This window comes from Typopeltis vanoorti, chromosome 12 (assembly GCF_054136105.1).
Source record: "Typopeltis vanoorti isolate ZY-2024b chromosome 12, IOZ_Tvanoo_1.0, whole genome shotgun sequence".
Taxonomy (NCBI): domain Eukaryota; kingdom Metazoa; phylum Arthropoda; class Arachnida; order Uropygi; family Thelyphonidae; genus Typopeltis; species Typopeltis vanoorti.
The window spans coordinates 67,861,073-67,875,384 of NC_143560.1; the positions used below are offsets into that span (position 1 = coordinate 67,861,073).

At 33.7% G+C, this 14,312-nt stretch overlaps 1 protein-coding gene across 1 annotated transcript in view; it reads left to right on the forward strand.

The window, feature by feature from the left end:
• Positions 1 to 14,312, forward strand: part of LOC150100865 (uncharacterized) — a 583,033-nt gene that overhangs the window by 75,152 nt on the left and 493,569 nt on the right. Inside the window, exon 2 of the mRNA XM_090401746.1 lies at positions 203 to 271. Coding sequence (XP_090257872.1) covers positions 203 to 271 — 69 coding nt within the window. The remainder of the gene's footprint in view (positions 1 to 202; positions 272 to 14,312) is intronic.

Genomic DNA, 14,312 nt, shown 5'->3' on the forward strand with positions numbered 1-14,312 from the left:
TTGGCAAAAGGTTTTTACAAAGTCTACTCAATTGCAAGTAGAAGTTTTAACTCTATGATCTTAGATACTGGAATATATCTTTGTAACGATCCTCTAATAGTAAGCTGCAATATAGTAATAGCAAAATTCACATTCATTTCTTATCATAATTTTATATATTTATTAGCATTGTTATTAACGTACTATTTATGTATTGTTCTAGCGTGCTGGCGGTGGTGGTAGCAGTGGTGGTGGTGGCTATGGGGCATACGGAGGATCACGATATGGCGCAGTAAGTCGACTTAACTTATTCATTTATATATTATATTCTATCAATATATATATATTATGCGAAATATATTATGCGCTCATCGAATATACGACCACTCACAGATAAATATCAGCTACAGTAGTAGCTAAACAAACTTGAATTGCTAAGGACTCAGCATTTGCATTTAGATTTTTTCTTATATGATTTCTTAACTTTGGCAAAATGATGAAAATAAAGATGTTTGGGTTAGTAGCCATTTATGAATGAAAAGTTACTTTTAAAAATGAAATATCCAAGCGTATTCTGGTCTAGTCAACTGTGATGATTATTTGCTATAAATAAAATTCATCGTCTTTTTACAATTACGGTAAAACCAAGATCGAATCCTAGTTCCACGATTTTGTAAGCGTAGTCCATTCTGAGAATAGGATCAGACAGAGTTTGAATGGGCAGTATAATCCTTCAAAATATAATGCAGGTATCCTGAAGTAAACTAAGTGCTGAGAGAGGCATTTGGAAAAGTTTTTTAATGCTGAAAAACCTGCATACACCGGTATATCAATATTCTTTAATTTAATATTGTGATTATTTGCTATAAATATCTTGCGACATCTGTTGTTAGTCATTTACTGTGCGAATAATTGGCTTGTTTGGAAAAGCCAATTATTCGCACGGTATTTGTAACTGACTGACCAGTCATAGCTAGACCGCATTTTTGTTCCTTCCACGTCAGTTCTTCCTATCATCTAAAGCAAAATTTTCCAAGCTCACTCTGCTCTAGAGACCAAACATGGGAAAAATATTCCAAGATAACTCAGATTAGGTCGTGAAAAGGGTTTGGTTTCTTTAGATGACAAATGAAAATCATCTATCACCACCTGAAGACTTTCACAAATATACATGCCACTGCTGGATTTATATCCCAAGCCTATTAGTGATAAAATTAGCTCCGTCTACTCGGCTAATCAAGTCGGCATTTATTTTTTTTTAAGTATCTCTCAGTAAAGACAAATCTTCTATTCAAAAAATTTAACAGAACTATGAACTAAGATAGAATGGCCATGTGCTCATGTCCCCTCGTTCCACGTCAATCAATAGAGAGTTACTTCGTTTAGTACTTTTTAAATAAAATTACACCTTGTGCAGGAATCATCAAAGATACCGTGTGACCTTATTTAAAAGTACAGTTTTTTTCGTAAAATTAATTTTTGTACACTTTTAACGATAATTGAAATATCGAAGATTGGCAGAATATATAATTATATTTTATTTAAAATACCTCCATGCTTAATTTATAAATTGTAAATATAAATTGCCGAAACATTGTTCAACTGGTATAAAAAGTTTGCAAAAATTCTCGTTTAGAATTTTTAGAATAGTTCAGAAAGATATATTATCATCTCTCATGAGCCAAATATTAAAAGTTTAGAAAAGAAATTTCAAGATATTTTATATATATATATGCTCATCATAATAAAACACAACAACAACAACAACAGTTCAATAAACAGATTATCTGTCAAGTCAGGAGGATCCAAGCTCTCTCACTCTGTCGTTTCTTCCTGGGCACTTTTTTCTACGAGCACTATTCTAGCTCACGTTTCTTTTATTTATTTATTTCTAAATCGTTTCCTATCTGGTCTCTCTATCTTTTCTATGATCATCCTCTTGTATTTCTCCCTCAGTCTTTATTTCAAAGATTCTCTTTGGTATACTTTCTAAATTCTTCTTTTTACATCTCTAAATCAATTTGAAAACGAGAATTTACAAAGATCTTTCTTATTCTCTATATTTTTATTCTTTGTCCTTATATCTTTTATTTCTATTTCCATATTCTATTTTTATCTCTGTTTTACTCCCCATGTCTCTACTGCATAGAGAAAATAGATGAAAAAGTAATTTTTTTAATCAAAAGCACACACTTAATTTGGACTTCTCAATTCCAAAACAGGTTGCGTACACTATTAAAAAGCTTTAATCCAATGAAATCCGTCTCCTTAATATCTCCTGATGTAAGCATTTCACTAAATCTTATATCATTAATTTGTACATTTTCTCTCCGATTTAAAATTATGCATTTTCTTTTCTTATTGTTACACCACTCCATATGTTAATTTTTTTTGTAATTCTCTTTCCAAGTGTGCCCAAATAATTCTTCAACTGAGGGTGATTTAGTGGGTCACATGAGATGGACAGCTTTTCCTCCGTATTGAGTTATTGAGCCTTCATAGCTCAATAACTAATGGTCATACCCTTTGTTTGGAAAAATCTGAGGTACAATCTCATCTAGAAGGTGAAAAATCTTATTCAGGCATTTTATTTGAAAATTAGTTAGCCGCTTTCATGCGAAGGGGGAAGAGTTTCCCCTCCAGGAAACTGTTTTTTTCTCCCATCCAGTAAAATAGACAAACTGGCCAGAGAATTTACGCCATTTACAGATAAAAGTACATTAAATTAGTAGCAACATATTGGTGTCATTATACTATTATATCATCAACCACTAATTAATTAATTAATACCCAAAAATACAGTTAATACAGCTTAATAGTATCTAGCGCTGTTCATCATCATCATCACAATGAATAGTAATGGGAATAAAACCCTTTGTTGTCGCAATATATTATTTAACTAATTTAGCTAATTAATTATTAGCATAACAATTTATTCTTTTTCTATACATTATTTTAAAACTTTTAAAATTAAAATTATAAACTGCCAGACTTTTATCCAATGAACCCATCAAAGGAATTTTTAAAATCTATAAATACCATGAAAAGACACTTTTGAAATAATCCCCTGTGTATTTCCATCATTTCTCTTTCCATTGTCTTCCCTTAGGCTTTCTTACAATTTATTTCTCATTCTATTTGCTATTATTCTTTCACAAATCTTTTTCAAAGTGATGTGATATTCTTTGAGTCTTCTTTGTTTATTGGAGTCCTGAATTACCAGAAGCTTTCAACTCCACAGGCAACATCATCTATCTGGTCATTTTACATTTAAGAAATACTTTATTCTTTGATTTAACGGCTTCGTTAACTCACTCACTCTGCCAAAAATTTCAGAACTTTCCTTCTGTCTCTCTCTCTCTCTCTCTCTCTCTCTCTCTCTCTCACACACACACACACACACACACACACACACACACATACACACACACCTCGTCTGTTGCACTGTAGTTCCCATTATTATCTCTTGAAATTTCTTCAGTTCTTCCTTACGAGCTTGGCCTGAATTCCAGACTAAACATTTTACTTCAGATAACTCTGTTTCAGCATCCATCAAGCATAAGTTTTCGATCTCCATTTTCCCTTATCACTTTTATTTTAAATATCCACTTTAAAGCTGGTTATAAGAAGTCTATAATCTTTATCTAAGCCAATAAATGGCAAAACTTTGATGCACATGAGTTCCCTACTCGATTCTGTATGAAGGTGAAATAAACTGTTAAAAATGTTCTATCCATCCCATCTATACTTTGTAATTCCATGGTTTGTCTTTTCTTGAACTAGCTATTTTTGAAATATTTCTCAAGCAAACACCTAATAATCTTTCTGTCTCCTTTACCATTTCTTTGACCGAAACGAAACGGCTCAAAATATTTTTCTACTCCTTCTGGCGCCTGTACATTAAGATCTCTTAACTTGATTTCGCATTTATCTTGGACAATACCTTCTAGCTGCTCGTCAAATAATGTCTCTTACAATCTTAGTCTTCATTTCTAAACCTGTCGTGGTGTATATACCTGATCCCTAAATCCAACGCACTTTATAAACCTTCATTTAGTTTTTTTAACTGATGATAAAACGTACGTCACTTTTGACTGATAACCACCGATTTTCCAAATTCTTTCCTTGTAGTTTTGCATTTTATCATACTCCATCCTAAATATATAATTTACTCTTCATCATAATATATACAAACTTCTTAACAGTGCATATAAGCGTGCATTTGTTAATATTTCTATTCTTAATTTTATTTCGCTCTAGGATGCTTACCATTTCCATCCTTAGACTCTGATTACTCTGTTTCTTTATACTAATAAATAAATTCACTGCCAGCTTGAAGGATCCATATACACTCATGAATATTATGCATAAAACAGAGACGTCGTGAGGAATTTTGGCGCCTATGTAAAATTAGCACCTATGGCCGGGGTCACATTGGCAATAGCCTTACTACGCCTCTGTGCATAATACGTTTTGTTGCATCCAAAAATACCTTTTTCCCTAGCTTCCTATTTTAAGTTTTTTTGTTACTTAATGTCAAGTTATTTAAAATTTTATCTTAAATATTTCAAGTGTCATAGTTTTGAAATTTCCTTAAAATTCTCAAACATATGTGATACCCCGTGAGGTCAAATGAAGTATTATTCTGATGCTGGTTTCGTATTGTAACGCAGATTATAAGAATCGGTTTAATTTCTGCTTCTGTGCAACGTTTTAGAAGCCTTTATTCGCAGGTTTGCTTCTTTAACTGTTACCAAGGATGATACAGTAGTGCAGCTATCAGAGTTCTTTCAAAATCCTACGTATTTTGTTTAGCTAGACAGAACAGAGCAGAAAGTTACGAAAGGCTGTAACAGAATAATTTCAAACAAGATATGTTATCTGTTTAAAACAAGTATTTAAAAATATTTGTACCTGCTCAACATTGTGAAATAGAAGCCGCTTCAATGAGGTATTATTTATGTTTGGCGTCATTAACAGAACTCCTTATGCTAAAAATATGCAGTGAGGATATCAAATTCAGAACTTATTGAACATCTCATTGAAAAACAGGTAAACAAACAGCAAATTGCGGCATGAAGGGTGACAGCAGTGTGTCTTTTTAGCTTGAATTACCCAAGTGATATTTTTGTCTGTGATGCTTTGTTCACTAATAAGATCTTATTAATAAATCTATCAGTAAATGTAAGAATGAAATAGAAACGACGGGGATTAAAAAATAATGCTAGGACAACGGTATTCTTAAAGAGAGTTTCAGATGATTATAAGAAACCACGAAAGAAAATACGATATCATGATTAACTCTAAAGACATCCGTTGGTCATGCTTCACTTCAAGTGATTATGTTTCCTTCATGACAATTTTCATAACTGCACTGAACCCAACACATGAGCGTAGTGTTTGAACTACAGAAGAAAACCTATTGGTAGTTGGATCAATACTTGTATTATTTTTACTACATTTAGTTCCATAGTATTCAAGAGAATCAGTTGAATTTGTTTTTCATTATCGACAAATTAAAGGACTTTAATTGAATGGTCCATAGCTGTTCTTATACGGAGATAACAGGGTTTCCTCTAGAAAATGTAGGTTCCTGAAAAAAAAAGGTCTGAAAAACACACATAAATAAGATATATAAGAAACAATGGAGATAAGATTAATGGAGATTATTACTCATCTGTCTTTGGAAAAATGGGTATCAAAATTGGTATCAAAGCCATATTACTTGGTCATAGTAGGTCATTGGGCCTAAGAAGCAAATGGATGATACGATGAGCAGTACAATAATTAAATTTTAAAGAACTATCTAGTGATCTAGAAGAGCCATTTGAGGAGCGAAAAATTCTTCCTAACAATGTTGTTTATAATCTCTCCATTCCAATAAATTTTAAAGCAATGAAAGTATTTTAATCGTAATCGAATACAGTAAGCAGTTAGAGCGACTGATGTTTGCATTAATTGATTCTCAAAGAATGAAAAACGAAAATTCGATAAATCCGGACAATGCTTTGGGTGATTTTTTTATGAAAACTCGATGTATTTGCAAGTCATACAGTATATCAACAACACTAATATTCCCCCTGGTATCATATGTGAAAGATTGCATATGACACTAGTGGGAACAGTACCTTAAAAAGTTCATTTGATTAAAATAATTTTGGCTGCTTAACGGAATGACTTGACTGATAAACACTTGACATAGTTTTGATTCTTTGAAAAAGAGGAGTATCGATTTTTTCCCTTCTGAAAAGTTATTATAATTAAGCGAATATATTACTACAAATATAAAAATGACAGTACAAAACTTTTTTTGTTACATATTACCACCGTATGTTGTCAAATGAATGTTATTTAATATTATCCTACTGCACTGATACTATAATAAGATTTTTAAGAGATAATTGTACAGCTTATTAGATTAAGTTATAGAAACATATATTTACAAGAAAAACAAATATTAAAAAAAATCGAGAGATAGCACAGTTCTTAGTATGGAATTTTTATAGTTTAATTTTAACGGAATGAGAAGACAAAATGAGAAATTTTGTCTTCTCATTCCACAAGAAGAGCTCACAGGGCAGATCCGAATTGTGAACTTTTCTTTGTTGATGTTTTATCTGTTTATGTTATCGCATTTCTCTACACCGGTTTGTTTCTTCAACTCCGTTGCCACATCTTAAAACTGAATAGCATTAAAGTTTCTTTCATCAGCCTGATAATGAATTAATGTGTTCTTGTGTGTAATGAGCTTAACTTAACGGTGACGTTATCAAATCTTAAGACGTGTCCTATTTTGTCTGTAACCTCTGTATGGAAGTGTATTTGATTTTCATGTATGAACGTGTGTGTATGATGATCTAGGATTGGACACTCCATGTTTCGTTGATTTTATCTGTAGTGACTTAATCTAATAAGTTTCATACTTGTTGCTGAAAAACCTTATCATAGGATAAGTGCCGATACGAAAATATTAATAAATAACATTTGTATGATAATATATTGTCTCAATCTTTAGAAAAATCAACTTCAACCACAGAAGTCACGATTCAAAGTACGATATTTGATTAATATAGTATCCCCCCCCCCCTTCAGAACTGCTCATGTATGTTGTGCTGAACAAAAACTATAATTTCCATCCTAAAATTATGCACCAACCACAACGTGATCAGTGGACACTAAAATATTCTCTGAGAAACCGCACTCATTCATTTTCTGTTTCCGAAGAGAGTAAGCGAGAAAGAAGTTGTTTTCCTTTCAGGTAGCACTGTGCTACAGTGAAGCTATCGCATTTTCAGAGTAAATTCATTGATAATACAGGGTGGCCCATAAGTGACGAAGGGGTTTAAACATTTAATAACTTTTTTTATTTATTAATTATTTTTATTATTTTTATTATAATGAAATACAGAACTCCGGAGATATTTCTGTTAATTATGAGAAACCACATCACGTAAATGCCTTCCATTTTCCGCTTTATAAACACGGGTCCCTTTCTATGATATGTTCCATGACAGCTGTTAATGTTTCTGGCTGCAGGACCTTAATTTCTGCACGAATGTTCTCCTTCAACTGTTAGATTATCTGAGGTTTGTTCACGTACACCCTTTCCTTCAGGTAATGGTAATCCCATAGGAGTACATTCGTGCAGAAATCAGCGCGCGGTTATAAGATAATTGGTTTCTCATAAATAACAGAAAATCTCCAGGTTCTGTATTTCATTATAGTATTTCATTATAATAAAAAATAATAAAACAAATAAAAAGTTATTAAATGTTTAAATTCCTTCGTAACTTATGGGCCACTCTGTATAAGTGGCTCTGCGAGAGTGTGTATGTGTGTGTAAGTTCAGATATATGGTTACAAGATAATTGCAAGTTTAATGGATGATTTTGGGCTTCTTTGGAGTTAATATGAAGAATCAAAAATATCATTTTCTCTTCTCCATTCCCTTTCATGTACCGCTGTGCAAATCAGTGATTTTATGAAAAGTATTTATTTAAAAGGAATTAATTTTGATGTAATGCTGATATATATCCGCTAATTTTGACTCAAATAAATCTTTTTCTGTTTACCCTGTTTTCCCTATGGAAATGGTGTTTACTTCCACAAAGGTAGACCCTCCAAAGAAAGACATTTATAAGTTCAGGTTTTATCCTCCAACTAGAGGAACTTTTCCTAGGCTTGCTTCAAGTAGTTTCCGAATTGGTCGGTCTTTGGCGTATTCAAATAGGTTTTCTTCACAGAATTTCAAGTTTTTAATCCCATAACAAAAACATCTACTCTTAGATCTTCCACTGCTTCAGACATAATATAAACCTGTTATGGTTTAGGACAAGATGGCCACACTTGTCAATCTTGTCCTAGATTTCTTCATTGAAAGTCTTTATTTCAATTTCAGTTGATAGAGTATAACTCTTCAAAACGTTATAATCAAACTGAACTTAAAAAAAAAAGTTAGGGTCTATTCCCTTTGGGAATAACAGGCATTAGAGGATTTTATTTCTTTATTTACTTTATTTTTGCTATTGCAAGTTTTAGAATATGAAATGATGTCCAATTTGACAGTAAATAGCTTTGAGCCAAAAAATAAGTGTGGTATGGACAAATAGAATACATCATTTCAAAGTAAAGAAATATTTGTGCACACATACTAACTCAATTTGCATAGTTAATAAAAAAAGTCTACAGTTATCATTCTCTATAATTATTAAAAGTCTCTATAATTATCCTTTCATTATTAACATAATGTGTTTTATGTGTAAGAAAGCATTTATCCCATTTTTAATGCATCATGTAGTCTAAAGATCCTTTATCTGTTTCTGCAAATCATGGCAGACTATAAGACGTAACAATCTGTATGCATTGTTTTATTTCACTTTCAATTTCGTGTGGTTAGCCTAGTGGCTTTGCGCTTCGCAACCATATGCCTGGGGAAGGAGTGTCCTAGGTTTGATTCCCGTCAATGACGCGAGGAGCTCAAGAATCTTCCTCAGCCATAGCCAAATTAGCCATTCTTGGGCGTGGACAGCAGGGATTTTTCCGCCAGTTTATCTGGTGTTTTTCATCCCGCAAGCAGGCAAACCGGTCTGAGGACACACACGGATTACAGTCAGGAATACTGACCCAGCCATGGGTCTGATTCGTCAGCCTATGCCGGTTCTGGAGCCCGGATAAAATTTCGGGGGACTAGATAGTACCGTGAACTCCCGGATAAAGGGGGAACGCTATATCATCACACGGAATTTATTTATTTACTTTCAATTCAAACAGTTGCCATTTGCTGAAATCTTAACATATTCGAAGGGAAAATAATAAAACCTCGAGCAGTTCATTTTACGAAACTTTTCTTCTTTCACTTTGTAAAACAGTTTCAGATTAGCACCATCCTTCTTACCACGAAGTAGTACTATATGGAGGGAACACATTCATTACTTTTCCTCTGTGTTTTGATTTTTTTCACGACTTTCAATGTTATATAAAGAATGATGATATTGCCGTACATTTTTCTGGTCAACAAAGTCTGATCTGTCCTACTTCCTATTTTCTAATTTATGACTCTCTTTTTTCTCTTACTCGATCGCTTGCTTCATTTTGTTTTTCTGTGATGTAAACTTTTCGCTTTGAGGCTATGTAGTGAGTGTGCCAAATGCTGCAAATAAACTGAGGTCAGTGCTCAAAAGGAATATCACTTTCCCACTTCTTAATCACAGAATGGTCTAAATACCATCTACATTAAAATGGGTTGTTGACTTGTTCCGATATTTCGTTTCATTATTTTTATTTATTTATTCTCCGTTTTACAAAAAAGGGCATCAAATCAAATAATTCATATTATCCAATGGAAGAAAGATGATTTTTTTCTGTAACAAGTGTATCGTACATAATTACAGTGACATAGAGAACATATAAGGCCCCAAACTTGAAAAAAAAGACTTCGGTCGTTTTACACTAGTATTAAATATTGTAAAGATTTAACTAGCAATAAAATGAATAACCTGTCTTTCAATGACTCAAGTGTATCCTAATAGTCAAATAGCCACTTTGAATTTAAAAAAAAGACAATAGTAGAATATTTTCGCTCTGTAAATTACTTGCAGCAACATCTTTTGCCGAGATGAAATTTTACTTGTAATGACAGTATTTTTTTATTACAAAAGTAAAAGATTTTTTAATAAGACTAAATTAAAAGCTCAGAATGTTTTACATACCCTTGGCAGATGGCTTCGTATTTTCAGATTTTTTTTTCACAAATGCAGGCGTAACCCAAAAGTACACGCTATTTTCTATGTACAAAAATGACCTGCACTCAATTGACTTCGTATTGTGCCCATAGTTTTGATGAAAGCAGGCACGCACGCACGCACGCACGCACGCACGCGCACACACACATACACACGTGCCATAAACACTGTTTTCCTTGAAATATTCTAGTGGAATGAGGATAATATTGTCATCTGCCGCCTAGTTTCCCGATTGATTAACGTAACCGCTCTCCAAGCTGCGAGTTCGAATCCCCGCTGACATATGTGATTGTCTTTAGGTGGGAGATGGAATTTCGTTGTCGTGTCTGAGACTACCACCCATCTTATTGGAGGTCTGAGGTGGGGGGGGGGGGCTTGATAAAGCTTCATTTTTAGTCTGTAAGATGTATTTCCAGATTATGTAATGAAAAAATATAAAATTAATAAAAACAGAAACAAAATCCTTAGCCCACCTATGTACTATAGATTTGCAATATTTTATGGGTTAAGTGACATAAACCGCTTCAATTTACTAAAACACAGTTCCCTGCTATTTCACCAAGAACGATTACATCTTCTATCTACTTACCTTTTATAATACTCAGATCTCAAAAGATCAGATCTCAAAAGGAATCTCTCTTGTTCGACTGACCTATTAACACCCCACTAGTATTTCTTGGCATAAACTCATTAGATCCGAAAGTCTCTCTCCGTCTCTAAAAAATAGGAGTTATATTCTGCTCAAGAACACCTTCTTGCATTTTTACACTGTAAAAATCCCAAATCCATCCTATCTTAGGACTGTGTATTTGTGTTAGTGCACTAAATACATGCCTAAAATGCTTGATGCTATCTATAAGAAGGCAATTCGGTGAAGTGATGAGTTCTCCCTCTGTTCCTCGTCACCGTCCTTCTCTCTCTCTCTCTCTCTCTCTCTCTCTCTCTCTCTCTCTCTCTCTCTCTCTCTCAGACTAACTCAGTCACTTTCTGAAGACGCTCTGTTTCTGTCTATTCCTTTCTTAGGAAGTATTCCTCTGAACACTGCTAAATCATTCATTCCTCTACTTTTTCTTAGGCCTATAAGCTACCGCTACACGGCACGGCATTCTGTTCACTCTTCACCTTCAAACCCGCAGAACCAACTTCTCCTCCTCCTCCTCCTCCTCCTCCTCTTTCCTCCCATCTACTTCTGTTCTTAAAAAGTCCTCCTCACACCATTTTCCTCAAGGATTACCACAAGAAATTGTTTAAAAATATAAAGTTGTTTAAAAATATCAGGCACCTCCTTTCTTAATCACTTGCCTGTACACGGTACGAATCACTATGCCATAATTAAGTGCACAAAATAGCATGTATTTAATCTTTAAAATGTTCTCCAGTTGAATATAATATAAAACATACCTGGTAAGACCGAATATTATTATTATTATTATTATTATTATTATTATTATTATTATTATTATTATTATTATTATTATTATTATTATTATAAGAGAGACCTCCAGGGAGTCAGAGACTCATCGAGGAAGGCCATACTACACACACCAGCTGTCATACTTATTCTTGAATTTATTCACACTGCTTGCACTCACGACATCCAATGGCAATCCATTCCAATCACGCACCCCCCTCTGAGAGAAAAATCTAGCCTTCACACCCTTCTTGGTGGCCTTCATTCTCAGCTTCCAAGGATGCCCTCTCGTCCTTTCCTCACCCTCCATAAATTGAAAAATTCCATCAATTGAAATCCTGTATGACCCTTTCAGAAGTTTGTAAGTCTCAATCATATTTCTCCTGTTTGATAGTGTCTGCAGTCTACAAATTCTCAATCTGTCTTCATAATCGGTATTCCACAATCCTGATATCATTTTTAACGTTTTCCTTCGCACTCTCTCCACTGTATCAGAATCACAATGGAAACTAGGAGACCAGACCCTGCGCACAATAGTCCGAGTGAGGTCTTATCGAGGCCTTGTAAAGAGGCAAAATAACATCCTTATCTTTACATGTTAACATTCGTTTCAGTATTGCAATTATCTTTTGAGTTGTATTTGCAATATCTTTGCCACCACATGGCCCCTAAACGTCGATTAATATTGTTATAGAATGTGAGCAAGTTCCTAAAACATGACCTTCCCTTAGTAAACCCATGTTGAGTAAAGATTTGTTTTTTCCTTATTATTTAAAAATTTAAAATATATTTCTTAGCTGTTATACAGTACAATGCATAAAAATCAGGCGAAATCTATTGCGTAGAAAATTTATCTCAGTAAAAGATATATAAAATCCTTCCAACAAGAGCAAACATGACTGCAAAGGATGAAACAGCTACGGTACTCAACCAAATGACTAGCTGCTTTTGAACAAAAATAGGAGCATCAAGATATCGGAAGTGTTTTTTTTTTCACTTTGTTATACTATAAATTATATATTTGGTTTAATCCTTTATCCAAGTGTAAGCAAACAAAGTTTGCGCCTGAAATATCTTCAGGACTGGAGTAACTAGTGTCAAAGGTGGACATTTGTCCTGAAGATACTTCAAACGCAAACTTTGTTTGCTTACACTTGGATAAAGGATTAAACCAAATATATAATTTATAGGAGCATCAAGTTTTCGGTCTTCTCCCACGGGAAAGAAATAGTGCAACGGAAAAGATGGATCGGTGATTTCAAGCTGCTGTCTCCTATAGATGAAAAATGCGTCTGTATTCATCATCTGCAGGGTCCTTCTTCGACGATTTAAAGAAATAATACGAAAAAGGATAAAAGATTCCTCAAATTGCAGCACTCAGACTAACTAATCTGATTTTTAATGTAACTGATAACATTAAATTTGCAACAAGAGCAAATGAGATGTGTCTGCAAACAGCATACAAAAATTGTAGAAAAAATATAAAGGAATTATGAAATTATTGTTGAAACAGCCTATAAGTTTTTCATAGTTTTTACCAATTCAAAATCTCATGAAATAAATTAATATAAATACAGTTTATTGTTTGCTACGCGATAGCAACTGTTAGGAAACTCGAGAGGTATTAAAAATGCATATGAACGTAAACAGGAATGATATTATGACATATGCTCCATACAAAAGTGATTAAATTGCCAGATGAAAAGATCTGGACCTCTCCACTCAGGCGATCAGCATTTAGCGCATGGAACGAGATATTTGCCATATTGTTCGATTCAGCTATATAAGTTCGACTTGGTTGGTTATTGTGGGACTTTTACACGTTATCATAGCATATTAAGATAATATTTATTATTTTAAACAAACAGGTATTCAAAATAAGCAATATTCTAAAATATCATAAGAAATTTTTAGAATCTGTATTCTTTTTGAAATCTTGATATCGTGATGAAACGTCGGTGACATCTAAATAAATGTATGAGTATTTTAAGTAGAACTACAAGCTTGAATGTAATGTATGAGTTTGGGTATCAGTAATGAGTAATAAACAGAATAATAGCATCTTTAACTTCTTCAGTTAGTTATGTTTGGTTTTTATGGCGCAAAGATCATACTTTCGCCAGTACACAGGTTACAGTAGTGCATATGGTAAACGGTTAGTAGGATACTCACAAACATCCATACCCCTGGTGCGATTCGAACCCGCAATCTCTTGGCTGGAGAGCGGATACGCAAACGACTCTGCCAACCCAACCAGGCCGGCTACTTCTTCGGTAGCTCGATTAGTATAAGGTTGATCTGTGTATGCTTGAATAGCGTACTGAGATATATAATGTTTCGTTAAAAAACTTCGTCGATATATTCTTAGTGGCATTTCCATTGCATTGTGAAATTCGTCACACTTTGAATCATACATCAGCAAACAAATTTTAAAAAGCACGTTGGTCGGATGGTTCTCTTCTTCTAAGCGGTGCATTATAGTCATATTACACTAAACTTGGAGGTATCAGGAATAATAATAATAATAATAATAAATGGGGATAGAAGTCTTCATCATCCAGTGACGAGGAAGAGAATGTTATTAATATGATTTCCAATGAGAATTATCAGAATTTCGTTCATCTCATTTTCTTGAACTGTTTCAGGACTATAACAGACTAGTGTGTTATGCCTATTAAATG